This window comes from Gallus gallus, chromosome 1 (genome assembly GCF_016699485.2).
Source record: "Gallus gallus isolate bGalGal1 chromosome 1, bGalGal1.mat.broiler.GRCg7b, whole genome shotgun sequence".
NCBI lineage: Eukaryota > Metazoa > Chordata > Aves > Galliformes > Phasianidae > Gallus > Gallus gallus.
The window spans coordinates 64,028,239-64,048,079 of record NC_052532.1 but is presented as its reverse complement, the minus strand read 5'-3'; the positions used below and the strand labels follow the sequence as shown (position 1 = coordinate 64,048,079).

General features: G+C 40.3%; 1 protein-coding gene across 12 annotated transcripts in view; it reads right to left on the bottom strand.

Moving 5' to 3' along the window:
- The window catches only part of PIK3C2G (phosphatidylinositol-4-phosphate 3-kinase catalytic subunit type 2 gamma), a 280,521-nt gene that overhangs the window by 191,055 nt on the left and 69,625 nt on the right, over positions 1–19,841 (bottom strand). For 5 of the 12 annotated variants that reach the window (XR_006932295.1, XR_006932296.1, XM_015292003.4 and 2 more), the window contains exons 1-2: positions 9,806–9,872; positions 6,231–7,010 (exon numbers count right to left, since the gene is read on the bottom strand). Coding sequence is in view for 10 of the 12 variants with exons in the window: in XM_015292003.4 (XP_015147489.2) it covers positions 6,231–6,887 (657 nt within the window). In the remaining 2 variants the exon portion in view is untranslated. Of the gene's footprint in view, positions 1–6,230; positions 7,011–9,805; positions 9,873–11,484; positions 11,553–12,713; positions 12,815–15,960; positions 16,082–19,841 lie in introns of those variants that run through there. The other 7 variants (XM_040655788.2, XM_015291997.4, XM_040655794.2 and 4 more) reach the window with 3 other exon arrangements.

Here is a 19,841-nt window from a genome sequence, read left to right as displayed (position 1 = left end):
AATCCTTTCACAAGAAAATGCGACCAAAGTGGAAATACTTTAAAAAAATATATATTTTCTCATAGAATCATAGAATTGCTCAGGTTGGAGAAGACCTTAAAAATCATCAAATCCAACCACAACCTAACCAAGCTACCTTACCTCTAACAACCCTTCATTAAATCATGTCCCTGAGCATCACATCCAAATGGTTTTTAAACACATTCAGGGATGGTGACTCAACCACCTCCCTGGGGAGCCTATTCCAGTGCTCATTTTAAGAATAACTTATTAGTAAATGATGTAAAATGAAATAAAATTATGTAGAGTTATATAATTTAATATTAAATTACCACATTTTTTCTTTTTTCTTCTTTTTTTTTTTCCTTCTTCTGGGCAAAGAAGTGCAACGTGCCTGAAGACTTGCTGGCTGTTGCAGTTTTTGTTGCAGTAATTGCAGTTCAAAAGACAGGATTAGTATAAAATGAAATATGAGGTATCTGATGGAAGCTGAACAATGAGGAAACCACAATGGCAATGGTTTGGAAATTATTCAAATCCTTAATAAATCCTGCCAGTATTGAGACTCACTGTACCTAATATTTTCATTAACCACAACTGCACAAGCATTAGAAGAATGTTAATGAAATTTAAAGATAATAAGAGGGCATCATTAATAGTAGAGAAAAGAATGGAATATCTGTAGGAAAAACAATAGATAAGACAGAAGGTTGAAATTACAGAATGAAATTAAACTTAGCAACACAAAACAGTAGGCCATCATGCTCTGGTATTAAGAAAGGTGCTGAATGGCTGAAGAAATTCCTTCAAGTCACTGCAAACTGCAACTCTGGTGCTTCACTTTTTCCCCTCTGTGATTAGTTTTCTACCCCATTGGGCGTTATTAAAGATTTTTGGTAGAGGCTCAGTATTTAGATGATTTGGTAACCAGAATGGGCTCCCAACATTAGGCAGTTATCAAAACTCAACCAAACCAAAATCTTGCAGGTGAGCAGTCAACCGACAAGGGCTCTGCAGGGGTAAGGACCACCCCAGCCTGAAGTTGAAAAGGAAAGACTAGCTGTGACTACCATGAGAGGAGCAGTGAATGGAGAGTCCCATGGGAGAGAAAGCTGGAAATGTACTTCTTCCAGAAGCACAAACTGCCTTCTTTTCTTGAATTTCTTCCATTACAGAGCCCAGGGAAAACTTCATGAAAGAAGAGAGCTAATAAATGGAAAGTTAAGAAAACTGGGCCACAGGTGAGAAAAGATGATATGGACAGGATACTGAATGGGACTAAAGGTATAAAAAGCAAAACAGCAGCTGGGAACTGATGAAGAAGGAACATTTGGAACAGCTTGCCCAGCGAGGTAATGAATGTCCCCTCCCTGGAAGCATTCAAGGTCAGGCTGGATGGGGCTTTGAGCAACCTGGTCTAGAGGGAGGTCCCTGTCTGTAGCAGGTGGGTTGGAACCAGGTGATCTTAAAGGTCCCTTCCTATTCAAACCATTATATGATCTTGGAATTAACCAAGGAGAGCACCATAGCCAGGAAAGGCTGATTGGCCATGAGGAAAGTGGTGTGGACCCCCAAGTTTATGGCTTGAAGGACGTGATTAACTACAAAAGCATGACAAAAAGGATCTTGACAAAGAAGGGATCCTGACCCTCTCCTGCAGTAGACAGAAGTGAGAACAGGATCTCTGAGCTTTTGCTGGCAGCATTTTTGAGTGAAATTCTGTGTAGACTAGCAGTAGTCTGCACAGAATCTCACTAGCAGTAGTCTGCACAGAGGGAATTACTGTAACATTGCTAACTGACTCAAACCTGTTATGGAGGCAGATTTCTATACAGCAGATCTATAGTTCTATATTGGGTTTATGAGGCAAGGTTTTGGTAGCAGGAAGCTGCAGGGGTAGCCTCTGTGAGCAGAGCCCAGCACTGCCCCATGTCAGACCATAGCTAGCTCCAGCTGCTCCAAGGGGGACCTGGTACTGCCACAGCTGAGCCATGAGCCACACTGGATGTGCTCTGGGAGATCAGGGTTAAGGAAGGGAAAAACTGTGCAAGAGCAGCTAGGAGAGGAGAGTAAGAAACTGAGAGAAGGAGCCCTGCACACACCAAGGAGGGCAGGAGGTGCTCGAGGTGCTGAGCAGCAGCTCCCCGCAGCCCAGGAGAGGCCCACAGAGGAGCAGACTGTGCCCCCACAGACTGTGGGTGCCACACAGAGCAGATCTCCTTGTGCAGCCGCGGAGGAGCCCATGGTGCAGCAGAGGATGGGGCCTGAAGGAGCCACAGCCCATGGGTACCCCCACAGGAACAGCCCCGGGCCGGAGCTGCCACCTGTGAGGACCCATTCTGGAGTAGATCTCAAAGGGTGGCTCATGACTGGAGTGGTGCTTGGAGAGCTGCAGCCTATGGGAAGCTCACACAGGACCAGATGGGGAAGGATGGCAGCCCGTGGGAGGGACCCCACATGGAACAGGGACAGAGTGACATGAAGAAGCAGCAGAGAAAGTGTTGTGGACTGACTGTAGTACCCATTCCCTGTTCCCCTGTACTGCTTGGGGGAAGGAGGTGGACGAGGGTGTGGATGGGGGAGGTGGCTTTAGTTTGCTTTTAGTTCTCATTGCTGTAGTCTGTTACTAGCAGGGAGAAAATAACATTACTTTCAATATGGAATCTGTTTTGCCTATGATGGTAATTCAGTGATGGTGAGCAGTCTCCCTGTTCTTCTCTCAACCCCATTGTTTCTGTTTTCAGGTGTCCAGAAACTTTAACTTCTTGCCATTGCATATAGGGATAAAATATTAATTACATGATCACACATTTTTCTATGGGTCTCTGATTTCCACCCACTGCAAAGGTCTGCAATTGTGCAGTAAACAAGACAGAATTAGATATAAAAAGAACTGACAATAACAGGGATAAAGAAACAGTGCATCCTGGGAATCTTCCACCCATCCACTCCACAGACATATGATGCTGGTTGACTCACCTGAACTGTCCTTCCCAAATGCAAAATATTTGTGTATTCCTCATTTCTGAAGTCCCTAAGCTGAAATAATGTCTGGATTTGTGGGAAGTGAGCATTGCTAGTTATTCTGAAGAAAAAAAAAGTTATTCTGAAGAAAAAAAAAAAGATCCTAAATATCTTAAATGAAATGGAAAAGTCTACTGGATACTTTATAGGTTATGTTGTAGCTTTCTTTCTAACATGGATAAAATAAGATCACTTGTCACAGATGTTACAAAGATCGTTTCTACAGTATTTTTTGAATATCTGACGTGGTGGTGACAAGGCCACAGAAAATTAACGTTTGTTTTATTACAAAGGACTTATTTCAAATAGCATGCATTAAAAAAAGCCTAGGGCACTACAATTGCATCCAAGAGCTAAGGATTGGAATGACAATATAATTTCAGTAATGTGAATATTTCAGCTTATGTACTTATGACCTATCTCAGTGCTAAGCTGCATATTTCAGCATCCCTTCCCATTTCACTCTATCTGTAGCCCTAGTTCTCAACTCCTACTACTCAGATGCATCATTCATATATCCTGGACTCCACAAATCCCAACTGTGCTCATTCTTTCTTTTGCTGTGGTGTTCCACTTTGCTAGCCATTCTGACAGTCTTATTCAGAATCAGGGCTATTCTTCTGCCCTTGTAATCCTCTCAAAAGATTCCAGCCCAGTAGCAATGATTTACCTCTTCCCAGTTTTTTTTTTTTTTTGTCCCAAGTTTTCTTTCACTTATTTTCCTTCTCTTGCTATCTCAAGGCTCAGTTGCCATTCCCTTGACTTGTCTCACTTTCTATCCTGATATAGTTGCTTCTCCCTGAAGGAATTACTTTGACCACACTGATTTTTCTGCTACAAATAAATTCTTTCCTTTCTCCCATTTCTTTCTCTTCTAGCTAAACTGCTCAAACACTTCCCTGACTTAATCAAATCCTCCCACGCTTTCAGTTGTAGTTGCCCTTGACTCACTCTTCTCCTCTTCCCTCCTCTGTAATTCTCTCCTCTTCCATCAGAAGCATTTGTACCTCTTCTTATATTCCTGCTTCCTCTAGCATGTCTCCATCCCATACCATAATTTAATCTCCTTCTGCCTGTTTGAATCCCACTGTTTTCTACTTTACTCCTGAGAAGTCATGTTGTTCTTTTCATCAAGATATCAGTATGCTTTAGTTTTCCTATCATAAGTTAAAAACAAACAAAACAAAACAAACAAATAAGCAAACAATGAGCAACAGCTATTTATCTCTTGTTAATCTCCTCTTGTCTTCATCACTGAACTTTCTAAATGTGGTGTCTTGGATTAATCTTAAGAGTTCCTGTCCACAGATTAATTTCTTTCCAAACACACTCCCATCTGTATGGATTTGAATATCTTTACTTCTGTAGTTCTCCCTGTTCACAGATGGAGAAATAAGTCAATCAAATATCTTTCCCTTTGTTTTATGATACTGTGATCACTCAGAGTTAAAAGCAGAAGGTGAACCTAAACTGTCTTTTAATATTCCTGGTGCTGGGGTATCCTGTAGGCTATTTCAGGTTTCCTGTAATGATTCAGAATGCTAACAAGGACTAGGGGAAAGGGAAGATTTATCATTTTCTTTTTCCTTCTCTATGTCAGAATTCTGAAAAAATGAAAATGAAGAGAGATACAACATCAGAGAGAGCCATGGGAATCCTAGAAGACATCATTATTAAAAACAGCAAAGCCATAAACAGAGTTATGAACACCTGATAGAAGGAGGAAAAAAAACATATTTGCTTCAGAAAGACAGCTAAAGGCTGAGTGTCACAGGGACGAGCTTTCACAGCCACAGTAGATCTGTCTATTTTTAGAAGAGAATTATATACACACACATAAGCATATACAGCACGTGGTGAAGTCAGGACATGGTATATTTCATCTCTCAGAATAAGGATGTATCAGTCAAGTGAGACGCAGACAATCTGGCTCAACAGAAGAACACATTCATCACAATGCACTGTTGTTTTGAATCTCAGGTTACATATCCAATCAAACCAATTTTTTTATCTATTTCAAACACATCTTATTCCACATTTCTTTCTTATCCCTTTGTGGCAGTTTTATGAGCCAAATAATTATAATGGCGCAAAATCATATTACTGCCTATATTCTGAACCACTGGTGAGTTCTAGACCATAATCTAGATCCTCTTTGATTTAAAATAGTAAATTTCCATTAGAGTCAATGAAGATATTTCATTTTATACTAGGTGTAAAACTTGCCTTATTACTTTAAAATGAAATATAGATATATATATGTATTCAGTAAGTAGCTTGAAGAAATATGTTGACACTAATTATAAATCAGGTAAAACATGAAGCAGGTGGGACACAGATTACGTCTGTATAAAATTCTGATTAGCTAGACAGAGTAGGCATCTTCCCTTCAGAAGTTATTTTTTATGGTCTGCTGGGTTCTCTTCTGATATTAGAATCAAAGGAAGAGGATGCTTGAATGTTTTCATGCTACATAAAAATCTCTTAACTAATCATGTACTGTTTGTTTGAGGGCATGCCTTCTGTAAACATATAAAAACACTGTGGGAAATTCTGACTGCCAAGAAATCAGAAGTTACACAAATATTGGAAAATACACCTGATGCTTCCATACATCTCTGTTTTAGGAAGTAGTAAAGACCAAATAAGAAACAAATAAGAAGTCTCATGCCTTTGGCCAGCTGACAAAAACCCTACAGAACTAAAGCTTTTTCTTCCCCCAAAGCATAAATGTTTTCCTTTTCATCAGGTCTTAAAATAAAGTGCTTCTAATCCATGTTGCATCAGTACAACTGAATACACAAAGTGCAAGGACGTGGGCAATAAAGATCAAGAACTTTAAATATGTAACATGATGGAAAGCACAGGAATGACAGCAGAGTAGCAAGGTCCTACACTACAGCAAGTGAGGGTTTGCTCAAATGCAACAGTGTGCACAGAAATAAAGGAAAGAAGCTGCTTACTATCAGAAGGCTTCAGGTATACAGGGAACTTCAGCAAGATACCCTTGCCTCCAGTTCCAACCCTTAAATGAGGTGTGGGAAGGATTGGATCCTAGCTCCATCCCTTCTGATCACTCAGGTGCACTGCATGCACCTGAGCTCCCCTGGGTTGGCCCTGCATTCCTACCAGGTGCTCAGTCACTGATTCAAGCCATGACTCAGCATGTCTGCTACAAAACACTTAATATCAGAAAATGTAAATACCTCTCTGTCATGTCCAGGGCTTTTTGGCCAGGTAGATCCTATGCTGAATCTTCTGGAAGTATTGGTTAAACAGGCTTCTCCATTTCCACTTTCATCTCTCCTTTGTCCAAATGGATATTTGTCCAAGAAAACAGGACATTGAGCATCTACATTATCAAAACCTATCTGAAAATTCCAATAGGCATAGCCTCTCTCCACATTTGAATTAAGCACATTTGGGACTGGAGTTGAACTATTCCATCTGTAGATTTCTCTCTCTTGATTATATGGGTAAGAATCCACCAGAGAGAAGTTTCCATCATCAGACAGTAAGGACGACTTGAAACCTATGTATGGTGACACTGTGCCTTGTTGCCAGTGAGGTACAAAATTTTCAGAGTGAAGTTCACCACAAGCAACTGAAGGCTGACTGCAAAGCTGCTGTTCTGGCACATTTAGACTAAAGATATCTGATGAGAAAAAATGTTCTTCAGGATGATGTAAGTGTGATGAACCATAAAAGAAAAATTCATTGTTGACTTCATCAACTATCTGATCAAAGCCTAGATAGACCTTTCCATAAGAACCAGAATGGTATGCCAGGTAAGATGCTTGGTCTCCAGCATGTCCTTCATGAAATTCATTGCCTGACAAAGGCACCTTTTCAAAGTATGCCATTTCTGATTTTCCTCTTCAGTCTTGTTAATCCTCAAGGAAGTCTTACAATATTTTCAAGGTCAAAAGAGTGATGTTCAGAACCGGAGCTATATTCAGTTCATTCATTCTATGTTCAGAACCCCACTGCAAGAAAGAACAGAATAAGAGTTAAACAAACAAACAAACAAAAATCTGGTATAGTGAAAGCTGTATTTTGGTCTACTTAGTTTAGAGCTTTCTCCATGAGATATAAAGATTTTCTTCATCTGGAGTTTGAATATCTTTTTCCTGATCCTTATTTCCAGGTGCCCTTAAAATTATTTTTATTTATTTCCTGGATTCACAGATAACATCAAAAGGATGTCTAGAACAACTGATCTAAAATATTAATTCTGACAAACACTAAAGAAAATGGTCCACAGAATTTCCATTATTTTATACTTGTATAGCACACATAAGGCAGAAATCCAAGCAAGAGAGTAGGAAAGCTTTATATTAATAACAGTTCCATTCATATACTCTTTTTTTTTTTTTTTGCATCTCTAAAATTTCTTGATAAGATATCATTTTTTATCCTACAGAGGTTAAGCAAGTGAAAGAACAAGGATAAAATATAGAAGACTTGGATCTCCAATTTCTATTATAAGCACTACACCAAAAAAGCTTGTATGTGACATATATAAATAAGAATAATTATAAATAAATTTCAGCCTTTTGTTTGTTTTTCAAAACCAATATATCTGAAAAGCCTGAGATTATATCTCTGTTGTTAAATTAATAATAAATTAGTAATAAGGACAGGACATAAGCTTCTTGAGTAGTTCACCATCATTCAAACTTATCAACAAAGTTCCTAATCCAATTTTGTAATGAAACTCAAAAAAAAAAAAAACAAAAAAAACCCAACAACTCAAATCTATTTTATTCCACTTGCTCTTAACAACTTGGCCTGTTGCATTTACTAGTATAGAAGCAAACTGAAACACAGATGGCATGAAGTAGCAATACCACCAAGTACGAAGTTGTGCTGGGTACTTTATCACATAGAATAAATGGAAACATCTGATTTAATAATTCAATAAAAAATATATTATCTAGCAGAAAAAAAAAACAACCCACTACTGAGATGAAAAGTACACTCAATATTGTTAAAGCTTAACACCACAAATTGCTTTTCCAATATGTCCCCAAGATGTATACTATTTTAGCTTCAATGATCCTGTCTTGCAATGAAAACCTATACTGCAGCAGAAGGTATTCATCACAGTTTTGTTTATTTTTATTTTATTTGAAGTCAAACTCTAGGTGACACAGACTTCTATCACCCAGAGTCAGGAATGAGAAATGAAAAGTTAAATAGGCTGAAATGACATCTACACATTAGAGACCGAATAACTCTTCTAAGCATTCAACTTAGTAATTCCATGTGCTGTGTAGATTGGTATGCCTTAACTGTGTTGAAGAAAAAAAAAAGAAAATAGAAAAAAAGATATTTATGAAGTTGCCAGGGAACTAAAATGACGCATATCTCTTTGAATACCACCATGAACTTCAATTACCAGCTCAGTCCCTGCAAATTTCTCCCATAGTATATCCTGAAGTACACTTGCAGATGAATAAAAGAAAGATAAGAAAGAAAAAGATACATCCATTAAATCAACAGAGATAACTTCTTTTATTCTATTTTTTTATTATTATAAAAATTGGAATGTTTCAGGAAAAATAAAAAACTGGAGAATCTTTCCCTCCTGCTCTACCTTTCTTAATTAAGTTTGGCTACTGGGAAGATTGTAATAGAGGCACAGAAAATGCAATTCTTTTTACTCCCTTTCAACAGTTTCTAAAATATTTTCTTTACTTTTCAAACCAATTCCATTTACAATGATACATTTATAGCTAATAGCTAACCCTACTTCTTATATCACTACAACTTTTGTGCATAGTATCCCACGTTTCTCAGACAGAAAAAAAGACATATTTCACCTCCATCCATCTGTATGCAACTGCTTATCTCCTGCATTCTCCATACTGCAGGAGAAGTATTGCTTCCCTACCTGACTTTAAAAGCAGGCCAGATAGATACAGTGTCAAAGGCTGGAAGGAGAATGATTTGTATGATTTGCTCCCATGTTCTTCTCGCTGGGCTGAGGGGTCTACATGAGAAATGAGACTGCACAGCGCATGGCAAGGGGAGCAGCCACATGCAGCACTGTGTGTAGCACCACATCTCTTTTACACTGGCACATGATTAAAGTGAACAATTTAGACTGGAAATTCAGCATGTCATGCTGTAAATCTCAGTGTTTTAAATCTCACCTGCTCAGTTATTATGGCTGGGCTCTGTACATAGACCAACTCCCGATCCTTTTCAAAGCAACACCCACGTTCAGGGAAGGGTTTGGCTTTTTGCCAGCTCCTATTACTGCATCTGAATTATGTGAAGTGCACTGACAATGCTGAATTTTCAGAAATCACTAGCAAAATGAACATGTATAATGCAAGCTTTTTTTTTTTTTTTTTTTTAAAGGTTATGTTTCGGGGCTCATTTTCTTTGCTTCGTGGTTTCTGAAGTCGCATTTTGGAGAGTTTCACAATTTTTATGTGCAGTATGAAGACTTCCTTTTTCTTTGAAATGACAATCCATATTTTCACATAATTGCATGCTTCTGGGATCTGGGGCACTAAGGGCAAATCCCAACAAATTATGTAAAATATTCACTACGAACCAAGGCAGCTGACAGCACGACACAATGCTCACAACACTGTTGCTGCCATCCTACCATACAGAAATACTTCCCTTACTTCCGCATGCACGTGCATTCTAGTATAAAAGCTCTGTGCACTGTAGGCTCCATTTTCTCTTTTTGTTTTTCCGGAACCCAGAATTGCAGTACTGGTTCAGTTGCTAAGCAGTAAGAATATATGTTGCAACCTCTTACCTGAAACACAGTTTGGTAGAAGAATATACAGCCTCCTATTTCTTCCTGTTCACAGACACTTTCAGATGACCTATGTGCTTTCAGCACCAAGGGGGTGTAACTTATTTGTCAGAAGCTTCCCTCCCCGTTTAACCGGTTTACTGAGGTAATGATTCTTTCCCGTGATTTCCTTCAGGGAAATTTTGAACAGTAGTAACAATAAGAGGTAAAATCTTAGTTGTTGTTTCTCTCATTACTTAAGAACCATACTTTTTTTTTTTTTTTTTCTTTTCCTTCTTCAAACACGGTGGTAGATGATCTCACACTTACAGAGCACGTATCAAACATGCTTAAAATAAAAAGATAACTTCTCCATTGGAAAGGCTGCAATTACACCAGGATTTAGAACTTTTACTCCATCTTCATGCAGCTTCTTTCTGCCACTGGTGGTGGGAACTCTCAAAGGAGCTCTTTGCTCAGAGGAGAAACGGAAGGTAGAAATATTGCTTGGCAGAGAGGTCCTCTGCCTTTGGCTCCTCAGTTGCACAGTTGGGACAGTCTTAAGGGGAAAGAACCTCCCTTACAATGAGATATTTTTCAAGGATCGATTAAGCCTTTGCACCTTTGAAAAGGGCCTGAAGAACTGGAGTAAATACAACACCAGTCGCTAACTTATTTCTAGACCTCAAGTTTGCCAGGTCTCTCCCATAAAAGAGAGCAGCAGAGGCAGCTCCAGGCACAACATGGAAGGAAATCCCTCTGGGCCCATCTGCCTTCAAGCTTCGTACCATCACTTTAAAAGGAATAAATTACCCCACCGAGGTGGCTACTCAGAATTCACCCAAAATTCCAATCCTAGTCTACTCCAAGGTTATTAAAAGCGGGGAAATAGCCTCAAAGAATGTGAGGCAGTCGGTATAAACAAAAGTTTTTCAGCTATAAAAGGCTGTACAGTAAGACTGAACAGAACAGGATAAAGTATTTAAAGTTAATAATTAATTAGAGATATCTTACATCTGATAAACTGAATGAATAATAATTCGATAAAGCATTACTGGGAAAACTCTGCACTTCAAAGTACTGCAAAAGCAATCAGTGGCGTCACTGTTATTTAAAAGCAGTTCGTCAAGGACAAAAGTTATTTCAGTCGGTGAAAGGTGATGCTTTCCTGCTGATATATTCTCCAACCCTTAAAAAATGCTAATTTGCCCACAGACCATTTGGTGGCATTTATACTGCACTGTAGACATTACCAATGATTACTGTGAAGTGATCCTGAAAGAGGATCACACCAATTTTAGGGGCTGCCACTTCTTAATATACGGCAGTATGACTGTGTGATATTGCTTCATCTCGCAGACCCCGAATGTCCTAAAAGGAGGAGGATAGAGAAAACAGAGGAAATATACATGGGAAGAGCCCGTGTTCCCAAGCAAGCACAGAAAGCTGTAAGTGTAACATGAACTGAGAGGACATGTCCTCTCCCTGCAGCGTTTTCTATGAGAAAGTTATGAAGCTTTTTCTTGGGAAACCCTGAACATTTTCACAATTATTTACTTTCTGTTTCCCAACAAATTAATAGGTGGGAAACTGCTGAGTCACTTTCTACTCTAATTTCCTCCTAGAACTGGAGAATCATCTCCTCCCCTTTTGCTGGCATGTGGGAAAATCTATATAGACAAAGAAAAGTGGAGACTCACTGGGATGCTGCCTTCTGTTCTGTTAGACACTCTTGCTGCTCCACCAACTGGCAGGAACCCATACCTCACTAAAATTAAAGACAAATAATATGTTTTATTTAGCCATATATGAGCTGACATATACAACTTTGGTCTGATAAAAAGCTGCAGGTAAAGAGCTGTCGAAGTAGTTGGTCTTACATGCCCTAAGATGTACAGCATCGTCAGCAGGTCGTTGCTTTAAGTCTTGCTTCATACAGAGTTTGGAGCTTCCCCAAACCACACCCTTGCATTTGAAACCTTGAGGCTTTGCATCTAGCAGGCTCGTAAAGAGAATGCAGTGAAGTGTTTCAGCAGTCCGTGGGACCAGAAGCCTGGCTAAACACCCAGCCAGTGAGGAGACTGCTCCATTTCCTAACAGATCCAACCGCCCCTGTCACTATTCTCCAGTGCCACCTACTGTCATTTTCCCAGAACTGTGGAGCAAGGAACAGAGATCATCGTGTCAGGCGCGGTGACAATTAAGCTTTATGTCTGGCTGCAGGGGATGTCATCATGTCTATCATTGTCGCTGAAAAATATGACCCCTGTCAGAAAGCTGCACTTCATGAGGAAGATTCATGGTTGTTGAGACCCTGCCTGCAGATGATGTGGTGCTTCTTCTCTTAGATCAGTTCTCCTGCTGCAATTGAGGTGATGACAACGGATCAGCAAAACTGTGTAGAGTTTTTCCACACGTTGGTGACAACAACAACAAAAAAAGTGAGCAATGTCAAGATCTGATTTTGTTTAAGCAGCAGAGGAAAAAGAATTCTAGTAACAAAAAGATGTGGTTAAGATCTGGTTCTCTGCACTACCTGCCCTTGTTTCTTTCTCACTTTCAAACCCAGCAGAATAGATGCTCCTGGGCAAGAAGAATAAATGTCCGAACAAATATGACAGTGTTTGAATCATTGCGATGTGACTCATCTATTAAGAGGACTTATGTTGTAAAGGGCAAAAAGGACTTGCCAATTCAGAAAACACTCCTCATCCTCTATTTATTCACACAGAATAAGTCAAAGAAACTGACAGAGTAAGAGAGATAAGGAAGCAAAGTTTCACTTTTCCATGAGAAAGAGATAGATTATGTTATATTTTATACAGAAAACATTTTGAAATGCTCTACTGACTCCTACACATAATATACAAAGTTACTAGGTTACCAACACCCTGCCACCATTTGAAATACCCTGTTGTGAAAGACCTACCTCCCCAGTCTGCACACATGGAATGCAAAGCTAACGATGACTAAATGTAGACTATGGATTTCAATCTCTCCTTTCACGTGAACATCTTCTGTGCTTTGATCCTGTAAAAGGAACAGCACATTTTACCAGAGTTGTTTCTGGGAGCAACAGTGACTCCAGCTTCAAAAATCAAATTGCTGAGAAAATTGAGTGCTGAAGTGGAGATCAATCTCATTTCAGCTATCTTAAAATACAGTTAAAATAAGACATGTAGGCAGATTTTTATATATCTCTACATGTATGCATACACACTGTATACACATTTCTACACATGTATGTACGCATGCATATATATATACGTTTACACATATTTTTATATATTATATATATGCTTATATAGATATATATTAGGCTTTTGTATATAGATGCATACATACATAAAAGAGTCTAATAAATGCTAAATAACCCTCAAAAAAGGAGCTAAAATGTTTCAAAGGAGAAGTAAAGCCAAGAGTTTCAGGTGAGAGAGTCAAACTTCCCAAAGGTGAATGCCTAAAGCCAGAGCCTTTTTTCATACTGCTTTTAAAATTTTGCTTTGTGCTGTTTGTTTCCATTTCCCTTACCTTCTGTGATTTTTCCACTGCTACCCTTTTTGCCTTCCCAGTCCAGTGTGCCTGCTCAATGACTTTCTGTTAAACTCAGCTTTGACATTCCAACATATTCAACAAAGTTTGTTGACCTTCCAGAGATTGTTCATATCATACACTGTACAAATACAAAAGCAGAGTCTTGTGATACTAGCATGCTGTTAAAGCAAGCTTCCTACATTCTACAGCAGGCTTTTTCCTATGGAAAATTTAGCAAGTTGGTTCATCACCTTTTCTAAGGCTCCTTTTCCCATTGCAGTCCACAGTGCATGGGCATCTGGGGGATTTCTGGAGCAGAAGAGCCCCAGAGAGAACAGAGATCAGCCCCAAAGCACAGAGCTCAGCCACTCCAGTGAATCTGAGCCAGGGTGACAGAGCCAGGGTGACTTTGCTATTGTAGCCTGGCAGAATAACCCTACATTGCCTCAAGGAACAGTATTACAACTGCCTTGAAGAGAACATAAATTAAGCATGGCTTTAAATTCAGCTCGTGATGTGAGGGGGAAGTTTTTCACTGAGAAGGTGGTGAGGTGATGGCACAGGCTGCCCAGGGAAGCGGTGGATGTCCTTTCCCTGGAGCTGTTCAAGGCCAGGTTGGATTGGGCCCTGGGCAACCTGATCTAGTGCCTGATTTAGTGGTTGACAACCTTGCCCGTGGCAGAGGGGTTGGAACTAGATGATAAGTGAGGCCCCTTCCAACCCAAACCATCCAGTGATTCTATGATTCTATGAAAACAGGGATGAGGAATTGGTAACTAAGACCCCTTACATTCATGACGTCAAGTGTATTTTCAGGTCATCCAGTGAAAGTATAAATCATAGTACTATAAACCAGTATATTATAAGCTAGCATATACAGAAAAACTAGTATAACAGCTAAAAGTTATATGCTCTATTGTCTTCGTCAAAGAAAACAAGTAATTGTTTAAACATAAAACTACGCATATCTAAGGTCAAAACAATATCTTACTTACACAGTATTAACCTTGTCTCAATTTGCATTTCTGAGAGGATGCTTTTAGAATCCTAGAATGGTTTGGGTTGGAAGGGACTTTTGAGATCATCTAGTTCCAACCGCCCTGCTATAGGCAGGGACACCTCCCACTAGACCAGGTTGCTCAAAGCTTCATCCAGCCTGGCTCCTCCAAGGAGGGGTCATCCACAACCTCACTAGGCAACCTGTTCCAGTGTCTCACCACCCTCACAGTACAGAATTTCTTCCTAATATCAAGTCTAAATCTGCTCTCTTCCAGTTTAAAACCATTTCCTCTTGTCCTACTGCTACACGTCCTCATAAAACGTCCCTCCTCAGCTTTTCTGTAGGTCCTCATCAGGTACTGGAAGGCTGCTATAAGGTCCCCCCGGAGCCTTTTCTTCTCCAGTCTGAAAAGCCCCAACCCTCTCAGCCTGTCCTCATAAGGGAGGTGGTCCAGCCCTCTGATAATCTTTGTGGCCCTCCTCTGGACCCACTCCAACATCTCAATATACTTCTTTTGTTGGGCGTCCCAGAACTGGATGCAGTACTCCAGGTGGGGTCTCATGAGAGCAGAGTAGAGGGGCAGAATCACCCCCCTTGACCTGCTGGTCACACTTCTCTTGATGCAACCCAGGACACAGTTGGCCGTATAGGCTGCAAGCGCACACTGCCAGCTCACGTTGAGTCTTTCATCAACTGACACCCAGAAATCCTCCTCCTCAGGCCTGCTCTCTAGCCGTTCTCTGCCCAGCCTGTATCTGTGCTTGGAATTGCCCCAAGCCAGGTGCATGACTTTGCACTGGGCCTTGTTGAACTTCATGAGGTTGGCATGGGCCCACCTCTCAAGCCTGTCCAGGTCTCTGGATGTTATCCCTTCCCTCTAGCATGTCAACTGCACCACATAGGTTGGCGTTGTCTGCAAACTTGCTGAAGGTGCACTCAATTTCACTGTCCATGTCATCTACAAAGATGTTAAATAACGCTGGTCCCAGCACTGATTCCTGAGGAGTGCCACTCATCACCAGCCTCCACTTGGACATTGAGCCATTAACTACAACTCTCTGAACTCAACCATCCAGCCAATTCCTTATCCAGTGATTGATGTATTCATCAAATCCATTTGTCTCTAATTTGGTAACCAGAACGTCATGTGTGTCAACAACTTTGTACAAGTCCAGGCAGATGATATCAGTTGCTATTCCTTTATCCACTGATTCTGTAACTCCACCATAAAAGGCCACCAAATTTGTCAGACACAATTTGCCCTCGGTGAAGCCATGTTGGTTACCACCAATTACCTCATCTTTATTTTACATGTGCCTTAGTAGGGCCTTCAGGAGGATCTGCTCCATTATCTTGCCAGGCACAGAGATGAGACTGACTGGCCTGTAGTTCCCTGGATCTTTTCCTTTCTTGAAAATTGGGGTTATGTTTCCCCTTTTCTGATCAGTGGAGACTTAACCAGACTGCCACGACCTTTCAAATATGATGGATAGCAGCTTGGCAACTTCATCCACCAGTTCCCTCAGAACCCGTGGGTGGATCTCATCAGGTCCTATGGACTTGCACACCCTCAGATTCTTTAGATGGTTTTCAACCTGATCTTTACTTACAGTGGGCAGATCTTCCTTCTCCCATTTCTTACCTTTGTTTTCTGCAGTTTGGGCGGTGCAGCTAGAGCCCTTGCCAGTGAAGACTGTAACAAAGAAGTCATTGGGTACCTCAGTTTTCTCTATGTCCTTTGCGATTGGGTCTCCAGTTTCCTTCTGTAGAGGTTTTACATATCTCTGTTAGCAACAGTGCACACATTGCAGTACTACAATATGTATCTTAAATAATGTAGTATTTCTGAATTTTCATTAGACTTCTTGCACAAGGGTAGCTTCTTGCATTTTTCTTTCTATTTTAATTTTACTTTCATAATTGCTCACAGTATGACTGAAACGCTTGCTTTGAAAAAAAAATCCACAAACCAAACATATGGTTTTCACAAAAAAATTGTCAGAGGCTATATATATAGTTTTTAAACCAACTGAACAGCATTCCTTATATGCAATTCAAGATATAAAGCATCTGCTTAGCTAATTTGGCTGCATACTTAGGTTGCCTATGCATGCCAACAAAGCATTTATTATTGTTTTCATTAAAACTTTACCTGCAGCATGGAAACCAACAATAATTTACTCGAGTTTCTACATAAATAATGCAAAAGTTCTGCTTACCTGCAATAATACATATTTTGGCAAACTGCTATGTGAAATTAAGTTCACAGCAGCCCTCCACCACAACTGGGGAGGCCCTTAAATTAGTGGCTGGCACAGAGATACTCTCAGCGCAGATAATCCACCTTCTTTCATCTATCACAGCAAAGTACCTTCCTCATCATTGTTACCTGGGCAGATTATTTTACAAAGCAGATGCTCTCTGCTACGTCAGGTCCTGTGCTAGCCTGTTTGTACTTTTGCTAATGATGCTTCTGTATTTATGAAGCAGGGGACATGTATAATTGAGCAGGTCAGGTGTGTCCACTGGGGCTGGGTGCTAAATTTACACTGCAGCAATTCTACAGCTATAAACTTGCACCCTACTTGATGGCACCTAAGGTACTCACCCCATTGCTGTAGCCATGGCTTAGATTTGTGCCCCCCTCAGCACTATTTTGAGCAACTCAGTCAACTTTATTTTTCCAGATCTTATGACCTCTCCCTCTCGCTCTCCAGCATAGGAATAAATCTGCGCTAAGAGTCAGGAGTGAGCAGCGCAATGTTTCACATCACAGGTGAGCTGCTACACATTTACAGTCAGAGAGGAGCTGTAAGGCCCAAGTGGAGAGCGTGAGCAAGAAAATTATGGTATAGATACCTCAGCTGAAAATGGAAGAAAAGTGGTTAGTATCCATAATGTTACCTGGCACAACAGCCTCAATAGATGGCTGATGTTTTCCAGGGATAGGTTCCCATCTCACAGTGAGATCAGATAATCTGGCAAGTACTAGATTAGGAAAGGAAGATAGAGAGAAAAACAAAGGAGTAGCCTTTGTCCCACCCATCCAGCAGCCTAAGAAAATCTCTTCTTGAAAGAGTTCAGTAGACTTTACACTGACAGTAATTCCCTGGTCCTTTTGGATGAGGAGGGTGTGGAAAACAAACTAATACAAAACAAACATGTAGTACCATGCACCACCATGACCTACAGCTAAACTCTTGATGACATGAAAGCATTCAAGGAGACACACATTCCTCTGCAGTTACTGAGGAAAGAGAAAAACCAGGAGGCAATAGGTACATCTCCTGCCCTAAGCACGGAGCCAGCCCTGGTCCACCATGCTGGGCCTAGTTCACTTCATTCTCCTTTTGGGTTCATATGCAAAATCAAAAACACCTGTTTCAAATAAATTTTACGCTGAGGGTGGTGACGCTCTTCCAAAGTGATGTGTCACAAGCAGCATAACAGTCTCCCCTCCTTCCCAAGAAAGAACTGAATTTACCAGATCAATCTGGTCCAAAGCATAGGAACACCAGACCAGTCATTCCAGTTCTGGTGGAGTCAGTGTGGGAGCTGTCCTGATGCAAAGCTCTGAGCTGGGACACCTGACTGGAAATCTGTAGTGTTCAGACCAAACATGAGCCTGGGGTGTGCCTAAAAGCAAATGAATACTGAACTCATTGTCATCAGGCTTTTTATTAAGGCCTGGGTGTTTTTTGGAGGAAGAGAGAGTCTCAGAATGTAAACCAGAGCAAGTCAGCCCCATAGCTTAGGAGGTTAACAAGAAAAACAAGGAAATTTGAATAAATCTGTAGGTCAGGTGCTGAGGTATCATCTGAGAAGGCTGCATCACAGGCCTCCAGAACACATCCTAAAAAAAGATACCCTCTCATACTATGTAACATGCCCTTTCTTTGAGACCTAGCATCTCAGTATGCTACAATCAGCCAGGAAAAGAGCTTGATACTGGAATTTGAGAACATATGCAAGGTTTATCCTGGTATTAAAATAAGCCTCATTCATAAAACCCCTTGAACATCTGCACTTTTGACTGTTTCAATTAACTGTGCCATGCCTACTTCACAGCAGAGAGTCTAGAAAAAAAATCCAGACAGCCTAGACCAGGGCTGGAGCCCACTCCTAATACATCGTACATATCCTTTACTGCTGCAAACTAGAAAAAGCTATCTCATTCTTTGCTTGGTTGATCTACTTTTATATCCTTGATTCAAATGGAGTTACGCAAACTTCATGTTTGCTATCAGGCTATGAAGAAGCCTATTGTAAGTAGGATATGGTTTTCTTAGATGTAAATGCACATGCAAAATAGAGAGAGCTTTGATATTGAGATTTTTTTCCCCTGAGGTTCAAGTGTTTTATCATTTTAATATCATTCCATTTTCCTGTGGCATTCAATTTTAAAACGTCTTTTCTATTAGCTCAGAGTATTATAATTCCTTCAAAATTCCTCTGGAGGGCACTATTACCATAACTATACAATTAGCTACAGATGGATGTAATAGAGATAAACACTAAATAGCCTTGTTGGCAGGAGGTAGAGTGTCTTTTAACCAAGACAGCTTTTTTACTGCTGCCTGGGACTTTGCTTTAGAGAACACGTGAAATCTTAGCTACGTAGACAAAGTTTAGAAATTATTATAGAAGTTTGTCTGGGAAAAAGTGCATACTGGAGGAGGCAGGGGTAGATAAATCAATGTCTTTGTTACCAAGTACTGGTATTTGATATATCCTCCAAAGACTCTAAAAAAGGGATATTCCCCAGGTACAGGCTGAATTGTGAGGCTTTGTGGTTGGGAAGGGTTGAAGGACACTACACCTCTCAGGCTCCATGTTCTGTGTGACCGCTACTGTGACACTGAAGCTGGACCAGCAACTTGCAAGGTCTCTCTACTCGTGCACTAGAGCTGCCCTGTCTCAGACTGTAGGGCAAAGTGATCTACCTTCCAGGATTCAAAAAAGCGTATCCAGCATAGAGAGATGGCAAGATGGGTAAGCAGGGTTTCTTAGTAGCTTCACGTTTTTCAAAACTGAGAGGGAAATCAAAAATGAACTCTGCGGTTCGTTGGAAAACTTTTAAAAAACAGGATAGACTCACACAAGCTCGGAAAGATGAAGTTGAAAGTGAATGCGTACGTGTAGAGTCGCCCTCTTGTGATCATGTAATGTACTACATGATGATCATTTATTTCAGGGCTCTGAAATTTTGTAGGGTAAGTGGTGACCTGCGATGCCCAGAGTTCAGATTTTAAGCTTTTTGCCCCTGGGAAAGATCATATCCAAGTGCAAGAAAAGTTTCGTTTTGATTCTATTAATTCCTCTTGTCTTTTCCTTTTATCAACTACACATTTAATTGTTTCATTTATTTCCCAGTTAAACTAGAAACTATTTGAATAGGTACAGTATTTCTGTGAGAGATTTTACAGCAAGCAGCACATTGAGATTTTAATAGTGGTGAAGGTATTGGGATAGATACTACGTGGAAGAAAACAGTATTGACATAACGTGTTTTTAATTAGGCCA